General features: G+C 44.6%; 1 protein-coding gene across 1 annotated transcript; it reads left to right on the top strand.

Moving 5' to 3' along the window:
* The first annotated feature begins 3581 nt into the window (after window positions 1-3581).
* CTRC (chymotrypsin C) lies at window positions 3582-9634 on the top strand. The gene is made up of 7 exons (XM_078146672.1): window positions 3582-3621; window positions 3804-3895; window positions 4334-4431; window positions 5919-6038; window positions 7110-7246; window positions 8332-8477; window positions 9432-9634. The coding sequence occupies exons 1-7, from the start codon at window positions 3582-3584 to the stop codon at window positions 9600-9602; spliced, it is 804 nt and encodes a 267-aa protein (XP_078002798.1). The 3' UTR covers window positions 9603-9634.
* Window positions 9635-18359: the final 8725 nt, after the last annotated feature.

Here is an 18359-nt window from a genome sequence, read left to right as displayed (position 1 = left end):
AAGAATCACCTACCCAGCAAAACTGAGTATAATCCTTCAGGGGAAAAAATGGTCATTCAGTGAAATAGAGGACTTTCAAGCATTCTTGATGAAGAGACCAGAGCTAAACAGAAAATTTGACTTTTGAATACAAAACTCAAGTGGAACATGAAGAGCTCTGCCTGATTTCAGCTCTACAACAAGATGCTCCACACAAGATATGCTCATCGCTTCTAACCTCAACACCGTAACTGCTAACTCAGGCTTGGATACCACCATGCTCACCCTCCTCTCCCCTCTCATTGGAGGGCTTGAGGGTGGAGTACTGAACTCGTCCCAAAACCTTACTTTATAGAAGGCGGAAACTGGAATTCCAGCTCACTCCACTTCATATCTGCAGCTCTGCCTGATTTGTCTCCCCTCCCCCCACTCTGCCCCCCCACACACACATTCTTTCCAGTTTCTATTTGTGTATTGTCCTCCTCTATTAGATAGTAAGTTCCTTGAAGGCAAGGATTGTCCTTCTTTTTCTTATTTGTATAGTGCCTGGTCCTTAGAAGGCACTTAATAAATGTTTATTTAATTGAATTGAAAAAATATAAAGAATATTGCATTCCATTCTAGGGGCCACATCTTAGGAAAGATATCTTCAATAAGCTGATGGGAAAGCTACTGAGCTCAGAAAAGAATATGAAGCTGAGGAGAATTCAGAGACAATGGCCAGGATGATGAAAGGACTCAAGATGATACCAAATGAGAAGTGTTTGAAGAAACTAGGTATGGTTAGCCTGGAGAAGGAAAGATTTATGGGAGACATCACAGCTGTTTAAAGTATTTGAAGAATTATCAAATGGAACAGGGATTAGTCCCAGATAGCAAAACTAGGAGCAGTAATGAGAAGTCGAAAGGTCAGGGGATTTGCAGAGGAAAATTTAGACTTGTTGTAAAGAAACACTTACTAAAAATTGTTACTTTCCCAAAATGGAAAGGGCTGCCTGAGGAGGTAGTGAGCTCCCCATCAATGAAGGGAGGGTGTGGAGTGGAAGCAAAGACTGGATGAATACTTATTAGACATGATGTAAAAGGGATTCTTGGTCTTGTATGAGCTAGAGTAGGAGATATTTCTAAACCTGATCTTTCCAGTAGTGTTTCTTTTTGTTTTTTTGTATTTGTCCAAGTGCCTGACACATTTAGTTTAGCCATTTTTCAGTTGTGTCTGACTCATCATGACCCCACTTGGAGTTTTCTGGGCAGAGATACGGGAGAGGTTTGCCATTTCCTTCTCCAGCTCATTTTGCAGAAGAGGAAACTGAGGCAAACAGGGTTAAGTGACTTGCCCAGGATCACATAGCTAGTAAGTGTCTGAGGCAGGACTTGACTCAGAAAGAGGAGTCATCCAGACTTCAAGCCTGACACTCCATCCACTGTACCACCTAGTTACTCCAGGAGATAGTTAACAATATTTTTTGATTGTTGAGATGATCATAGCTATAGAACTAGAAAAGAGTTCAGGTCATCTGGTCCAACCTCTTATTTTACCAAGAAGTAAGTTAAGGGCTAAGGATATGGTTATCCTTATATACATATCCTAAGGATACGTATAAAGATAAGATAAGGGCCAAGGTCACACTAGTACTAATTCAGTAGAGGTAGGATTTGAACCCAGGACCTCTACCTCCAGAGTCAGAACTCTTTCCACTGTACTACATTAGATCAGATCATGTTTCTTATCTCCTCAAAATCTTCAATGTCTCCCTATTCTCCTAAGTAAAGTTTAGACTCTTCTGTCTGACATTCAAGGCCTCCTTCAATCTACCACAACCCTAACTTTTCAGCCATATCTCATGACTCCTTTCCTCATACTGTACAATCTAGTCAAACCAGACCCTCAAAACAAGTCTTGCATTCTCCTGGCTCTGCAACTTTGTTCATGTTGCTTCTGTGCCTGGAATGTTCTCTTTCCCCCTATTAAATATTTGCCCATCCTTTCAAGATCAACCCAAATGTCACTTCCTCTGGGAAGCCTTCTCTGATTCCCCCTCTCAAGAATGAACTTTACCTGCTGCTTTCACATAACACTGTATCTGTGCCTCTCTGATGCTCTGATCAGATGTCAGAGCAATATATCTGTAGGTGTCTTATCTCCCTCCTGGACGATAACCTCCATGAAGGCAGGAATCAATCAACCAGTCAGCAAAGAAGTAAGAAGCACCTGCTCTGTGTCCAGCATCCTGCTAGGTCCTGGGGGATGCAAAGACCCATGATGAAGCAATCCCTGCTTTTAAGGAGTTTACAATCTATCAGGAGAGATGATGTGTGCATCTCTGAGCACCACCAATTAAATCTAGGGGACAGGCACTGGGCCTGTGATTTTATTACCATATAGAGAGATCCCAAAGGAGGAAATTCCCTTTACTGTGCAAGTCAACACCTTCTCTACAATTTATATAGTCTTAGAGAGTTACCTAGATCACTGAGAAATTAAACGATTTGGCCAGGGTCACACATTCAACACATATAAGAAATAGGACTTGAAGGGGCAGCTAGGTGGTGCAATGGATAGAGCTCTGGACTTGGAGTCAGGGGGACCTGAGTTCAAATTTGGCCTCAGACACCTGACATTTACTAGCTGTATAACCCTGGGCAAGTCACTTAACCCCATTGCCTAGCCAAAAAGCAAAAAAGAAAAAAGAAATAGGACTTGAACCCAGCTCTTTCTGACCTTGAGGTCAGCCCTGTAACTGCTATAGAATACTGGCATTCATACAAATTAAATAGAAAATAAATACCAGGTAGTTATGAGGGAGGGAGGGTACCAACAGTCGTGGAGATCAGAAAAGGCTTCATGTAGAAGATGGTGGTTCGGCCTTGAAGGAAGTGAGGAATTCTAGAAGAGAGAGGTGAAGAGGGATTGCCCTTTAGGCATGGGGGATGGCCAGCAAAAAGGTCATGGGCGATGGAGTGCCATGTGGGACGAACAGAGCCTTGGTTGTGGACAGAGCCCAGACATACATTGTGGCTGGACTGAAACATCTGGGAAGGGGGCATAACATAGAAATGAGGTTGGAAATAAAAGCTAGAGGCAAGTTGCAAAGGACTTCACAAGACACAGACATCTCTATTATATTGTAATGGCAATCAATAATCCCTAAAGTTGATTGAGTGGGTCAGATCTAGGCTTAAAGGAAATCCCTTGGCGCCTTATGGAGGATGGACTGGGGTGGGGAGGCGTAAAGCAGAGAGGCCAATTAGAAGGCCATTGCAATAGTGCCAGGTAGGTAATTCCCAGGGAGGGATCTTATCTAGATTTCAAAGCTCAACATTCTGTACAAAGTAGGTGCTAAATATATTTGGTTGATTGAATTCCTAGTTTGGGGCTCCCAGTCCCTCTTAAGGGTTTCTAGAAAATGTTCACTTGTTCTCAGAAAGTTCTCAGTCCATTAAACAGTAATCAACTGAAGGTCAGGGCAAGACCCTTGTCAGGAACTGTGACCTTCCCCAAGTGTGATCTCAGCTTTGGCTCAGACCCCAGGTTGAGACACCCATCTATAAGAACCCTCCCAACTGGCCACATCAGTCCACTGACTGCCTACGCGGGCACCATGTTAGGCTCTGTCCTCCTAATTGCGTTCCTGAGCTATGGTAAACTGAGAGCCAGAGAGCTCCACAGATCCATCCCAGACAGTTAATCTCTATCTTTCAGTTTAGTACTTTCTGCTTAGAAAGGTCCAGTGGGGTAAAGAGTCAGGCCACATCCACACCAACTATCCCGGGGCCCCCACTGCTGACATGGTTCATATAGGCTTGTCTGGTCTCCCTTCCAGCCTCCAGCTGTGGCGTCCCCACCTATCCACCCAACGTGGCCTCCCGGGTGGTGGGAGGAGAAGACGTCAAGGCCCATAGCTGGCCCTGGCAGGTAAGGAAGGCATGTGTGGTATGGTAGACAGAATAGCATTCTTACTCTTTCATGGTGAGGCATTATGTAAGTGTAAGTTGTTGAGGATGTCTCAGGCCTATCCCAACAGAGAGAGACTGACAATGTGGTTCAGTAGAAAAGAGTGGGGTGTAATCCAAGAGTGCTAGGATCAGAGAAAAACAGTTTTGAGATAAATTCTGGACCTGCCAATACATCGGCAGTAGCTAATTTTTTTTCAAGTTGCTTTACTCCTCTGGTCATCAGATTTTCTTATTTGTAAAATGAGAAAGTTAGACCAGATGCCCTTTGGGGTTCCTTTCTCCAAATCTATGATCTAGACTTGTGGAGGCTTTTTAAGTTAGAGCAGCAGCTGGGAATCCTGGGCCAAATGCCCTGCCTGAGTTTTACCCCTCTCTCACCACTCCTCCTGGTTGGTAGGTCTCCCTCCAGTACCTTAAGGATGACACCTACAGACACACCTGTGGAGGGACCCTGATCTCCAGCCAGCATGTCCTGACTGCTGCCCATTGCATCAGGTGAGCCCCCTCCCCCCCACCCCGAGCCGTGGATCTTACTGCACAGAAGCAGGATACTGGGGGTCTGTCTCTCTTCCCTCCATCCACAATGGGATCTGAAAGCTGCCTAGACATCATTTACAAAAGAAACAACAACACAGACCCCCAGAGCCGGACAAAAACTTCAAGTCCTCCTGCTCCAACCTGTTTCCAGACACAAAGATCTCCTCTGCAACATCCTCAGCAGGTGCTCAGTCCAGGCTTATCACAAGTCCTAAGACGGGATAGTGACTCCTCCAAAGGTTCCCAGCATTTCTACCCACAGCAGCAGATTCTTTGCCGCTACAAAATAACGTTCTTCCACTAGAATGTAGACATGCTTGCTGGACTTGTATCCCCAGCTTCTAGTTCAGTGCCTAGAATTTTGTCAATTCTTAATCATTGCTTTATCTACCTATTTAGATTCATTTATCTATCTATTAATAGCATCTATCTACCTTTTCCTTATGTACCTATCTACTTATCAACATCTATCTATCCATCCATCCATCTAGCTACCATCTGTTGGTGAGAATCAGATTCTGAAAACATGGATGGGTGGATGCATGTCAGAGGAATAATGTATGGATAGATAGACACAGGAAGGTATATATAATAGAGATCAGAAGGTGGATAGGTATAGATGAGAGAGAGAGAGATAAAATGGTGATTAAGAATTGACAAAATTCAAAGTGAGAAACTGCTAAGCAGCAGGGAAAAAACATAAGCAAGCAAAAATGGAATTTCCCCTTTGGAAACAAATTAGTTTGAAGGATGAAATTATCATTGAGTCAAGTGAAAAAATGTACCAGCTGGGGCAGCTAGGTGGTGCAGTGGATAGAGCACCATCCCTGAAGTCAGGAGGACCTGAGTTCAAATCCAGCCTCAGACCAAACACTTGATGCGTACTAGCTGTGTGACCCTGGGCAAGTCACTTAACCCCAACTGCCTTTAAAAAAAAATGTACCAGCTATTATACTTTTGGAAAAATCAGAGCTCCAGCAAATGTCTGGATAATGGAAGTGCCTTACGATGACTCACAGTCTCCCATCTCTGCGGGGGGTTGGAGATAATGTTTCCCAGACTCCTCATCCAGTTCTGCTTTCTGCCTAGGTGGTCTATAGCATAGCCCAAAGACTGATCCCATAGTCTCCCAGCTAATGATGTATAGTAATCAGGATTTAAACCTGACTTCAAGTATTGTATGCTTCTCAGGAGAGCATGATGTTATTAAGCCCAAATCTACCTTCCATAGACTCTATATATTGGTCTTAGTTTTCTCAGGATCTAAATTGACTCCTTCTTTCCTTACAGCATTCCAGACATTTTCTTCTCTCAGAGTTCAGTGAGGGTGATAGGGAGAGGCTTGTGGAATAAACATTTGCTGAATTGAATTAAAGGTTTATGGTCCATGAAGGGGCCAAGGCCCAAATGTAACCAGATTCCCCCTCCCCATTGCCTTTGTCCAGCAATAGCAGAACCTACCGCGTGTTGCTAGGCAAGAATAACCTGGAGGTGGAGGAAGAGGATGGTTCTGTGGCAGTGGCTGTGGATACCATTTTTGTCCATGAGAAATGGAACTCCCTCCTGTGCGGTGAGTGGTCTCCATGCTGGCACCTTTGTCCTGTTGGACATGGAGCCAGCCCTCAGGGCTAGGGCCAGAAAGCTGGCCTCCACTGTCTCATCCATCTCCAATGATACCAACTCTGACGAGGTGCTGGACATTGTAACAACTCCAGTCCTCTCCCACCTACTAAAATGTTCTCCCCACTACAGCTCTCTCTTAGAATAGTAATAGCACTTTTTCATATGAGGCACTAAGATTTATACAGAGCTCTCCCTTCTGGACCCTTCAGAGATAAGTCAAGCAGGGATTCTTGGCTCCTTTTATAGATGAGGAAGCAGAGGCACAAAGATCTGTGGTCACATAGCAAGTCAGTGGCCACGTTAGATGAGCCTTGTGTGTCCTAACCCAGGGCTCTTTCATCCTGGATAGGGAGAGAAGCAGGAGAGGTTCTCACCATCTTTCCCCCTCCACTCTCCTTCGTCCAACAGGAGGTTTCATGATGCCAATTTCCTTACTGTCCCTGTAGAAGGTAAGTTGCTTGAGGGCAGGGACTAAGACACTTTATTTTATTTTATTTTTTGTTGAGGCAATCAGGGTTAAGTAACTTGCCCAAGGTCACATAGCTAGTGAGTGTTATGTGTCTGAGGCCAGATTTGAACTCAGGTCCTCCTGACTCCAGGGCCAGTACTCTATCCACTGTGCCACCTAGCTGCTGCTGGGTCTACATTTTTCAGTTCTCCATCCCACTATCCTAGAGTTAGCTAGGTGGGGCAGTAGAGACAGCATCAGGCCTGGAGTCGGGAAGATCTGAGTTCAAATATGGCCTCAGACTCTTACTACCTGTGTGACCCGGGGCAAGTCATTTCACCCTGTTCGCCTCAATTTCCTCATCTGTAAAAAGAGCTGGAGAAGGAAATGACAAACAACTCTAGCATTCTTGCCAAGAAAACCCCATGGAAAAAGACTGTCAGATCACCAAGAGTCAGACACAACAGAATAATTAAACAACAAATTCCCTATATTAAGCCCAGGGCCCCTGCACACAGTGCTTAATCCATATGTCTAGAGTTGGGTTCATGAATTCTGCTCCTAGCAATGACATCGCCCTCATCAAGTTGGCTGAGCCTGTGGAACTGAGTGACACCATCCAGGTGGCCTGTCTGCCCCCAGAGGACTCCCTACTGCCCCAAGACTATCCTTGTTATGTGACTGGCTGGGGCCTCCTCTGGAGTAAGTGCATGGCCTGCAAGGTCCCTTTGAGTCATCTTTTGGGGGAGGGAAGGGGCACCTATCCTCAAACTGCACCACTGGACAGTCAAGCTGTAATGCCAAACTGTTGGAGCCCAAGGAAGTCATCTGGCCTAGCCAATCAGGGCAGGCTTCCTGGAGGAGGAAGCCCTTTTTGTACATAGTAATTGTGCTAGCTTCAAAGCTCCTTTGCCTCTATCATCTTGATTTATTTGCCTAGCATCCCTGAGAAATACAAATATTACTGATACAGTTATCTGGGTAAGGAAACTGAGACCCAGGGCAGTTAAATCATGTACCCAGGATCTCACACAAATCAATCAGGGAAAGGGCTCAAAGCCAAGGACTTCACTGAAAGCTGAATATGGAAGACCAGCAGGACAGTGGCTTGTTCCACAGCTAATCCTCCCTGAACTCTGCCGGGTGGCAAGGACTCCAGACCCCCTTCTCACCACCGACCACTCTTTAGTCTGGTTGTGTCCATTCTAAAACAGTCTTTGACACAAAGACTAGAGACACAGTCCAGCCACGTCAGAGAATAGTGTGACTCCTAACAGTGTGATCCATGAGCAACCTTTTCAGCCTCACATTCTTCATCTGTAAAATGAAGAGTTTTCTCAAAATGATAACTAAGGATCTTTTCCACTCTGATTTCTCTGTTTTATAGTCTCTCTGGCTTCAAAATTCTTTTTTCTAAGATCTCTCCCACCTCTGACATTTTGTGTTCTAAGGGCTCTCCCAGCTCTGACATTCCCTGTTCTAACCACCCTCTCAGCTCTGACATCACTTGTTCTAAGGCCCCGTCCAGCTCTGACATTTTCCCTATCATTTCCTGCAATGGATATTGGGCTTCCGTTAACCTAGAAAGAATAAGATAACCTAAGTTCTGAAATCCCCCTCACAAGTGATACACATCCTCACACCATATACAATTTCTTTGAATTTGGGTAGGCCTACTATGTTGGAGCACCAGTTATCTTTCTGACAGCTCCATAAGAGGCTGGGGCAGATGGGTTGGGGGGCCATGGGAAAAGAACCCAATTATGACTTGTTCTCTCTTTCCCTAGCCGATGGCCCCCTTTCTGATGTTCTCCAGCAAGCCCTACTGCCCATAGTGGACCATGACACGTGCAGTCGTTTCGACTGGTGGAGCATCATGGTGTCCGAAAAGATGGTGTGTGCTGGAGGAGATGGTGTCCTCTCAGCATGCAATGTGAGTTGTATTACTGAACAGCAAGCCAGGGATGAAAGATCCAGGGCCTTCTGGGAGAGATTGCTGCAGATTCAGAGAGCTTTTGACTTCTTGACACCTTCACGGGGAGACCTCCTAGGAAGCCCTTTCCCAGAGTGGCCTGAGGCCACAGATACTGCTTCATCTGCCATAATCAAGCTTGATAAACACTAGTCCATCCTGCTCCTCTCTGCTTCCCAACATTATCACTGACTGTTCCTTTGGCAAAATTAATCATTCACACCCATCCCCTCTCTACCCCCACAAATAGACACACACTATCCCCACCATCATGGTAGTGTAGAAAAAGTGTTTTGCAAACCATATAACACAAAGGCAATGCAAGATATTGCATTTCTTACCCCATCAGTAACACCTCCATCATTTTTAGCATCATTACCAACACCAACCACCATCCTCATCACTACCAGCATCACTAGCTTCATTACCATCAGCCCTACCCACACCACCAGCTCTACATTGCCATCACAGGGGGAGGGGAGAAAGGATAATTGTTCAAATAGTGCCTACAGGGTGCAAGGTACTGGACTGAGTGCTTTACAAATATCGCATTTGATCACCATCTCCATCATCACCTTCTCAGCCACCACCATCATCTTTATCACCACCAACCGCCATCTCCAGCGTCATCATCAATCCTACCAGCAACACCAATATCTGAAAACTGAGCTGCTAAAAGAGGCAATACCTGATCTTTTTCTGTCTCGGAATAGTATTCTACATTTCAGAGATGCTGGCTGAGATAGAGTGGTTGGAGAAACCAAGGCACGTAGAAAGGCGCGAATTACCCAAGGTCGCATAAAAAGCAAGTCCATGTCAGGATAGCTACAGTTGCCTCATGATGGAAGGAATAGAAACTTTCTCTTGGTGGCTCTGAGTTGACTAGTGACCAATGCTCATATTTGTTGGGGACAGGGAGACTCAGGTGGACCTCTGAACTGTGAGGCTGAAGACGGAGCCTGGGAAGTGAGAGGTATTGTGAGTTTTGGTTCTAGCTTGGGCTGTAACACAGCCAAGAAGCCCACAGTCTTCACCCGGGTCTCTGCATACATTGACTGGATTAATGAGGTACATTCATTCATTTAATCATTCATTCATATATCTATCCATTCGTTTATCCATACAGCAGCAACAATAAAAAGCCAAACTGAGTGAGGGGGATGGAGGCTCTCTTAGGGCATGGGAGGGGTTGGGGGAGGGCCAGATTGAGGTTCAAGGAAGGAGTATGGAACTCAGTGAGGAGGATGGGGACTTAGCCGTGGGGATAGGAAACTCATTGAGGGTCCTTGGGGCTCAGTGAGGGCATAAGCGCTTGGGGTAAGAATAAAGGCTCAGTGAGGCAATGTGGCCTCAAAAAAGAATGTGAGGGGCTCAGTGAATGGGATGAGATCTTTAAAAATGCATGGAGACTCAGTGAGGGGAAGAAATGGCTCTGAGGGAGGATCAAGGGAGGAATCCAGGTCACAATGAATGTAGGGGGTGGTGTCAGTGTCTAGAACTAGAGCCTAGGGAGGGGATAGGGCCTAAGTGTAAAATGAGGGACTCAGTGAGGGACTGGGATTCAGTAAAGACTTGGGGACTCATTATAAGGATCTGGGTTCAATGAGGACATGAAAGCTCAGTGAGCCAATGAGGGCTCAGTAAGAAGATGGGGGCTCAGGGAGGGGGATATGGGGTTTAGGGAGACACAGGAAAGGGGCTCTGGGTTCAGGAAAAGATAAGAGCCAAGTGAAGAGCTGGAAAGTTCAGTGAGGGGGATGGGGAAGTCAGGGACTTGAAGGAAGGGACCAGTGACATTCAGCCAATGAGATGACCCAGAATAGGACCAAAGCTCAGGCCTTCTGAGTCCTGGGCTGAAGGCTTCTGGGCCCCATGAAGAGGCCCCAAGGCAGTCAAAGTCTTCAAATTATTCTCTGTTCCTCCAGAAAATACTGCTCTGAACAATCACCAGCCTCTCTACTGGGAACCCCCTGGATACTTCACAATCAACCCGCCCATTTAGCGCTATCTTGGATTTTCAATAAAGTCTCCTCTCCTGTCTGTACACTTGGTTACTGAGTTGTCTGGATGGCTTCCCTCAGTTTCCCCTGACAGCCCCTAGGGCCAGGGCTCTCTGATGGGGCCTGTTCACTCCCTAGAATACAGTCCCCTTCCTACAATAACAGTTCAGAAGGATTAATAAGCTTGATAGGATTTAGGGCCTGGAGGGGACCTTCATCCTCACCTAGCCTAGACTACATGAGGAAACTGAGACCCACAGAGGGAGGTGACCAATTCCTGTAGGATTCTGTATAAGCTGCTCTTCATGCCTCGGCCCCTTCCTAAATTTTCAGCCTTCTAATACTTTACTCCCCCCTTGGCACTCTATGTTACATGGACACTGGCCTTCTTGCAGTGCTTCAAACTAACATCCCCCACCTCTGCATCTTTGAGCTAGGTGACCCCCACACCAGGAATACGCTTTTCTTCCTCACCTCTGTCTCATCATCCTTAAATCCCAGCTCAAATCCCACCTTCCACCCCCGCTGCTAGTGCCTTTCTCTGATATAATATAACATTACTCTACTTGTCTTTTATAGATCTAGTTACTGGTATGTTGTTTCTACACTAGAACAAGAGCTCACTGAGGGCAGGGATTGGTTTTTCTTATTTTCTGTATCCTTAGCACTTAGGATAGCCCCTGGCATAAATGCTTGTGGATTTATTAACTGACTGACTAATAAACTGTTCAAAGTCACGAGCATCAGAACTGAGATTCACACCCAGGCCTCCGTCTCCAAATCTCTTGCTCTTTCTATAAAAACTGTGCTGTCAGCTCCCTGCTAGGCTCATGATGGCCCAGGCAGCCCTAGCGGTTTGGGAGGATCCCTGGGCAAAGTCAGGTAAGAAGGGGTGGTGATGGTGGTTTTGGTGGTGATGGTGGTAGTGGTATATACCAAGGATAAGCTGTCCCCAGGCCTGATTTTTATGCAGTCATCTCAGTTGTGTCTGACTCTTTCTCACTCCATTTGGGGTTTTCTTGGCAAAGATACTGGTGGGATTTACCATTTCCTCCTCCAGCTCATTTTACAGATGAGGAAACTGAGGCAAACCGGGTGAAGTGATTTGCCCAGGGTCACAAAGCTAATAAATGTTTGAGGCCAGATTTGAATTCAGGAAGATGAATCTTCCTGCCAGGCCTGGTACTCTATACACTGTACCACCTAGCTGACAGGAAGTCAACAGCACTAATAGCCATCACCCCCAATTCTCTGAGCTTCAAGGTACACAAATAGCTTTCCACATTAGCACCCCATGAGGTGGAATTACAAATGCTATCACACCCATTTTATAGATCAAGAAACTGAGGCTCAGTTTCTGGGTGCTCAAGGTCATTCACTTAGGAAGTATCAGAGGCAATCGACTGGCTCCAAGTTCAGTGTTCTTTGCTGCCTCTAAATACACATAAGATAATTAACAACGCAATATTGATTGTATTATCCTTAAAAGAGATTTAACTTATTTTATTAATCATTTTAAGTAATTGATAGATTATCATTTATTTCAGCCATGTTTATTTCAACTAAAACCAGTTACAGAAGACTCAATGATACAGACAAAACCTTTCCCATAGTTGTTTAAAGAAAGAAGAGATCACTCTAGTTACAGTAGTCAAGGCAGGCTTCTTGGAGGATGTAGGGCTCAAACCAGGCCATCCCCACCCCCACACCCCAGCATGACTCTACTGTATATTGTGTGCACCCTGCCAGAGCCGCAACTAAGATAGGGCACCCAGGACCTTCTCCCAGTTGCCAAAATTTGATTGGATAATGTTTTATTGAATAATTTGTTCTAGAGGCCACACTCCTTGTCATCTCTACTGCTGGAATGAGAGGAAGAGAATGTAAAGATGGGACAGAGAGAAGGGAGTAGGCTCAGTAGCAGCAGAATCTGGTGGAGAGGGAGAGGGGAAGGGGAAGAGAATGGGCTGCGCTAGTCTTCTGCTGCAACTACAATGGCCCAAGCACCAAAGGAAATTGGGAGGGGAAGGTGGGAGCAGACGATAGATTAGAAGTGGGCCTTCTCCACCAAGATCTGGGGACACAGCAGAGAGGGAGGGTGGTATGAGGGGAAGAGAGCCTTTGATGGGGTCTGTATCATGAGGACTGGGGCAGGTACAGACTGCATATACAGTGTGCTGGTGCAAGTTCTCCATGTGGAGGAAGATCAGGAGCCTGCTTCCAGTAGGGGAGTGACGCACTGATGCATGTACCAGTCCCCTCGTATACACACATGTTACTCACCTCCTGGCAAAGAGGTGATGCACTCCAGATGAGGAAGAAGACATACATTTTTAAACATGGCCACCATGTGGAGTTGTTCTCTGGGGTAGTACTGGTAATGTCAAAAAAGAAGGGGAGAGAGAAGAAGAAAAAGAAGAAGGAGGAGGAGGAGGAGGACAAGGGAGGGAGAAAAGAAGGAAGGAAAGAAGGAAGGAAGGAAGAAGGAAGGAAGGAAGGAAGGAAGGAGGAAGGAAGGAAGGAAGGAAGGAAGGAAGGAAGGAAGGAAGGAAGGAAGGAAAGAAAGGAAGAAAGAAAGAAGGAAAGAAAAAGGAAGAAAGAGAAGCAGAGGAAGAACAATAAAACATTTTTAAAAGTACATAAAGACCTGCAGAAAGGCATTGAAAGAAAAGGAAAAACAAGCAGGGACATCTTCAAAGTCACCAGTGAATTTTGTTACATATTTTCTTTTTTAAAGGATGCAGTACAGAATAGAGATTCATGACACCTGAGATGTTTTATCATAAGGAGGACACTAGAAAGCCTTCCCCAGGTTCACTGGGCCAGCAGCTACTCAAACCATGTTCACAATATATTTACTTTTACCAGACAGCAAATATATTAAACAAAACTTTGGCAGAAAGCTCACAGTAAAAATATATTTTTTAATGCCTACAACCTAATAATGGCATTTATTAGTAATGATTAATAATCATGAATTTATTGTAAAATAAAAGACATTTAATCAAGCAGACTAGCAAATAAAGTGAGGGGAAAGATCTTCCTATGCGCACATGGGATGTATTTTAGTCACCACACATATCAATGGGAAAAGGGAATGGAATAAACATCTGTTAAACTCCTATCATGTGCCAGGCACTGGGCTAAGCACTTTACAAATATCATCTCATTTAATCTTATAATAGCCCTGGGAGGTAGGTGCTATTATTATCCCTATTTTACATATGAGGAAACTGAGGCAGATAGAAGTTAAGTGACTTGCCCAGAACCTCACAGCTACTAAGTGTCTAAGGCTGGATTTGAAATTGGGTCTTTCTGAATCCAGATCTAGCATTCTATCCATTGAACTGAATTCAATGACCTCTAAGGTCCCCTCAAATTCTAGATCTATGATCTATGATCCCATGAACCTCATTTATAACGAGATCCCATCCCCTCACTAAGCCTTCATCCCGCCACCAAGTCCCCTACACCCTCACAGAGCCCCATTCTCTGAGTCTCTAGCTCAGAGGCGGTGAACTTGCAGCCTCAAGGCCACATGTGGCCCTCTAGATCCTCAAGTGTAGCCCATTGGACTTCACAGAGCAAACCCCAGGTCTGTTCTTTGAAGTTGGGAATCAGTCAAAGGATTGCACCTGAGGATCTAGAGGGCTACATGTAGCCTTGAGGCTGCAAGTTCCCCACCCTAGCTCTGCCTTTTCACTGAGATCCCCCTCCACTCTCTGAGCCCATGTATACATTTATCGAACCTTCACTGGCAGAATCAGCAGTAGTCCCCCATACCTAGAATGCTCTCCCTTCTCGCCTCTACCTACCGCCATCCCCGGCTTCCTTCTAGTCCCAACTAAAATCTCCCCTTCTACAGGGAGCCTTTCTCACCTCCCCTGAATTCTAGCGGCTTCCTTCTTAATTGTTTCCTGTTTATCCTGTATAGCTTGTTTGTAAACATGGGTGGTAAAGCATGGTGCGGCAGACTGGAGTAAAGGCCATTGAGCATTCTAGCTCACTCACTTGATGCTTATTGGACAAGTGACTTCATTCTCTGAGTCTCAGCCTCTTCATCTATAGAATGAGGGGATTGGACCAGATGACCTCTGAGGCCCCTCCAACTCTGTACCTTTGATCAGGTCCAGCTCCCAAGGGCAGACTCTGCATCTTCTCCTGCTCTCATGGCCCACCACACCATCGGGGCCAGTGCAGAGTACACAGTAATCCTTCCCTCAAGAAATGCTAATTGATTGATACGGAGACTGATAGGCCACTCACTACCTGATGCAGAGAAACAAAGCTGTCTATGTGGATCGATGTTCCCAGTGCCCAGAACTGGCCCTTGAGTCACCACTGCCAAGGGCCTTGACCGGTAGCACCATGTTGGCCCAGGGCCTCTCTCAGGAAGCGAGGGGTGGAAGCAAAGCCAGGTGCCTAATCAGTTTTCACCTGACCCTTTTCTCAGGTTGCCCAGACAACTGGGGGCCTTGAGAAGGTGTTGACAGGGGAAGAAAGAAGTCACATGCCCCCCTTCCCTTGTTTCCTTGGCAGCAGGCCTCCAGATCAAATAAAAAATCCTGTACTTGGCATTCAAAGCCCTTCCTGACCTAACCTCTCCTATCTTTCCAGTCTTCTCACTCCTGACTCCCACCAGGAACTTTTTGATCCAGTGATACTGGTCTCCTTGCTGTTCCATGAACAAGACACATCCCTGGGCTCCAGGCATGTTCTCTGCCTGTCCCCCATGCCTAGAACGCTCCTCCTTCTCATCCCCGCCTCCTGGCTTCCCTGGCTTCCTTCTAGTCCCAACTAAAATCTCCCCTTCTACAGGGAGCCTTCCTCAAATCCCCTGAATTCTAGTGGCTTCCTTCTTAATTGTTTCCTATTTATCCTGTACATAGCTTGTTTATAAATATGTGTTTGCTCATTGTCTTCTCCATTAGACTGTCAGCTCCTTGAGGGCAGGGACTGTCATTTGCCTTTTTTTGTATCCTCAGCATTTAGCACTGTGCCTGGTACATAGTAAGAACTATGTCAAAGTTAGCTATCATATTATTATTATTATTATTATCATGTACTCTGTCCATAATACATACAATGTACTATGAGAAGAATAGACTGGTTCTGAACACTTATATCCTATGGAGCTTTTGTCATGAGCAAAAAGCCCTGGACTTTTGGCAAAATCATATAGTAAAAAATAAGCAAAGGCATAATTAAATCGATTAAAATCAATTAAATTAAATCAGTATGGAATGGCAGCCAGGAAAGCTAATAAATATTGGGTTAAATTAAAAGACATAGCTTCCAGGAACCAGGACTTGATCAGACCTTAGCTGTAGTAATATGTTCAGCTCTGGGTCATGGTTGGAGAAGGATATTGATAGAGCTTGACTGTGTCCAAAGGAGGGCAGCTAAGATGGAGAAAGGTCTTGACTCCATGGTAAATGAGGACTGATTGAAGTAACTGAGCATAATTAGCCTAGAAAAGAAATGGACAGACCTGCAGCTAAATATTCCTCTTCCACAGCCCGAGTCATTGAAAACTGTGTTTCTTCACACTCACATTCTACCAGTTTTTCATAAATAAAAATTGTTTCACTGCCCCATCAAGCTATTCACACACACACACACACACACACACACACAGAGAGCATTAATTTACATCCTTTACAAGGTGATTTGAGCCTTTGTCTTTATTCTAAAGTCTATTTTCCACTAGGAACCATTCACATCCCACCTAAAAGATGTTTCTTTATACTTGGATTTTAGCGGTTTTTACTAAAACAAAATCCTTTTCCTGCTTTCTGCTTCTTTGAAACACCAAGCCACTTATTTGGAGCACCTAAGTGGCCCAGTAGATAGAACACTGGGCCTGGAGTCAGGAAGTCCTGAGTTCAAATCAAGCCTCAAACACTTACTAGCTATGTGACCTTGGGCAAGTCATTTCATCTCTCTTTGCCTCAGTTTTCTCATCTGTAGAATGGGGTTAACGACCACCTATCTCCCAGGGTTGTTGCATAGATCAACTGAGATAATAATTGTAAAGCACTTAGCATGGTCTAAGTGTTATTTAAACCTCAGCTTTAATTATTATTATTATTACTGTTATCATTATCCATGAAAAAGACAATGCCTTGCATCCTTTCCCAATTGATTGCATTCTTTTTCTTTATGTAAAAGCAAATTTTCTTTATTTTCAATACTTTATGCAAAGAATAATGCAATCCCCACCCTCAAGGTGATTCATCACTCCTGATTCCACCATTACTCTTGATTCTACTCCATGGGCCAGATAAACAAGTTTGATGGCTCCAGAGGAGAAAGGCTGGTGACTTTACACAGCCCTCCCTCGCTTAAATCCAATTTCCTTGCATTTCATAGCATCACCTCCCTGATGTCATGGTCCTCTTTGAGAATGAAAGACAAATAACAATAACAACAAACTTCCATTTAGGGCATTCAGCTTCTTGGACATGTATGGCAGGTTTGCCTCCTCTTCCTCTTTTCAGTTTAAACCCCCTTTGGTCATATTCACCAAACACAAGTATCCCAGGGGGACTGGCCAAGGGGAGGCCTGTGCTCAGAGCACACTCCACTTTTGCCAAAAGAGGGAATTGGTGAACTCACTTCTGGGAGCGTGTGATGGTATGTGATGAAGGACTCTGCTCTCCACTTCACAATATGAGCATGTATAGCTCAAGAATATGATGAAATAGACTTTGGATTGGCTGCTGGGCCTGATCTGAGAGTGGAGGACACCTTGGTCCTTTTTCCTTACTTGATGTCCATCAAGGACAAACTGCTGTGGGCCTTCCTGGCAGGGGCTAGAAACATTTTTTTAAAATATTTTTCTACATGATGGAAAATGCTATCCACATCCAAAGAAAGAACTATAGAGTTTGAATGCAGATTGAAGCATACCATTCTCTATTTTTTACTTCTCTTTTGTTTTGTTTTCTCTTTCTTGTGGTTCCTCCTATCGTTTTTAATTCTTCCTTACAACATCACTAATGTGAAAATATGTTTAATAGGAATGTATATGTATAGCCTATATCTGATTGAGTGCAATCTTGGGGAAGGAGAGGAGTGAGGGGGAGAAAAATTTAAAAATCAAAACCTTACAGAAGTGACTGTTAATAAATTAAAATAAATTAATAAAATATTTTTCTAATTAGTTCAAAATAATTGGTTTCCTTTCTAATCCTATATATCTTGCTTTGTACATTTAAAAACTTGATTCTGAGAAGGCTTCCCCAGACTTTACAGGGTGTCCGTGGCACCAAAAAAAAAAAGGTTAAGAAACTCTGGTCTAATGGTGTTTAGGAAGATAATACCACCTCTGCTTGTCAGTTTCTCATCCAAGATTCTATAAACATTGGCGATGCTTTCTAGGTTCATTCTACAAGTACAGTGTGTCCAGATAAATCACTGGAATTGGACCTGTTTTAACAGGTCTTGAAAGATTCTCTGTGTCACCTTGGATACACAGTCAGGAAACAAGCAGACTTCTTCATTGGTGTTTTCAACAACAGGTAGAACAGCTGCCTCAATGCTCGTCAGCAGGAAGTCACCCCGATTCTTCTCTTTCCTGGACCTCTCGTGGCTGCTCTTGCACTTGAAAGCCTCCATGGATTACTATATCACCTCTTGAAGAACATGCAGATGTTTCTCCTCAGTGAGTCTAGCCCCTTCCTCTTAAAAGAATCTAGCCCCCCACCCTTGTAGAAGACACTGAAGTTTGTTTCTTAGTTCCCAGTGTTCAGTATTCATTCTCCTCTTCCTCTAAGTCGCGTTTTTTCATCTTCTAACCTTCTGACACAGGATTCACCTCTGCTTCCTCAGATCCTTTTTT

This window comes from Phascolarctos cinereus, unplaced genomic scaffold (genome assembly GCF_003287225.1).
Source record: "Phascolarctos cinereus isolate Bilbo 61053 unplaced genomic scaffold, phaCin_HiC Scaffold_726;HRSCAF=1367, whole genome shotgun sequence".
Lineage (NCBI taxonomy): Eukaryota > Metazoa > Chordata > Mammalia > Diprotodontia > Phascolarctidae > Phascolarctos > Phascolarctos cinereus.
Note: the sequence above shows the minus strand (reverse complement) of the source record. Positions and strands in the feature narration are given on the sequence as shown.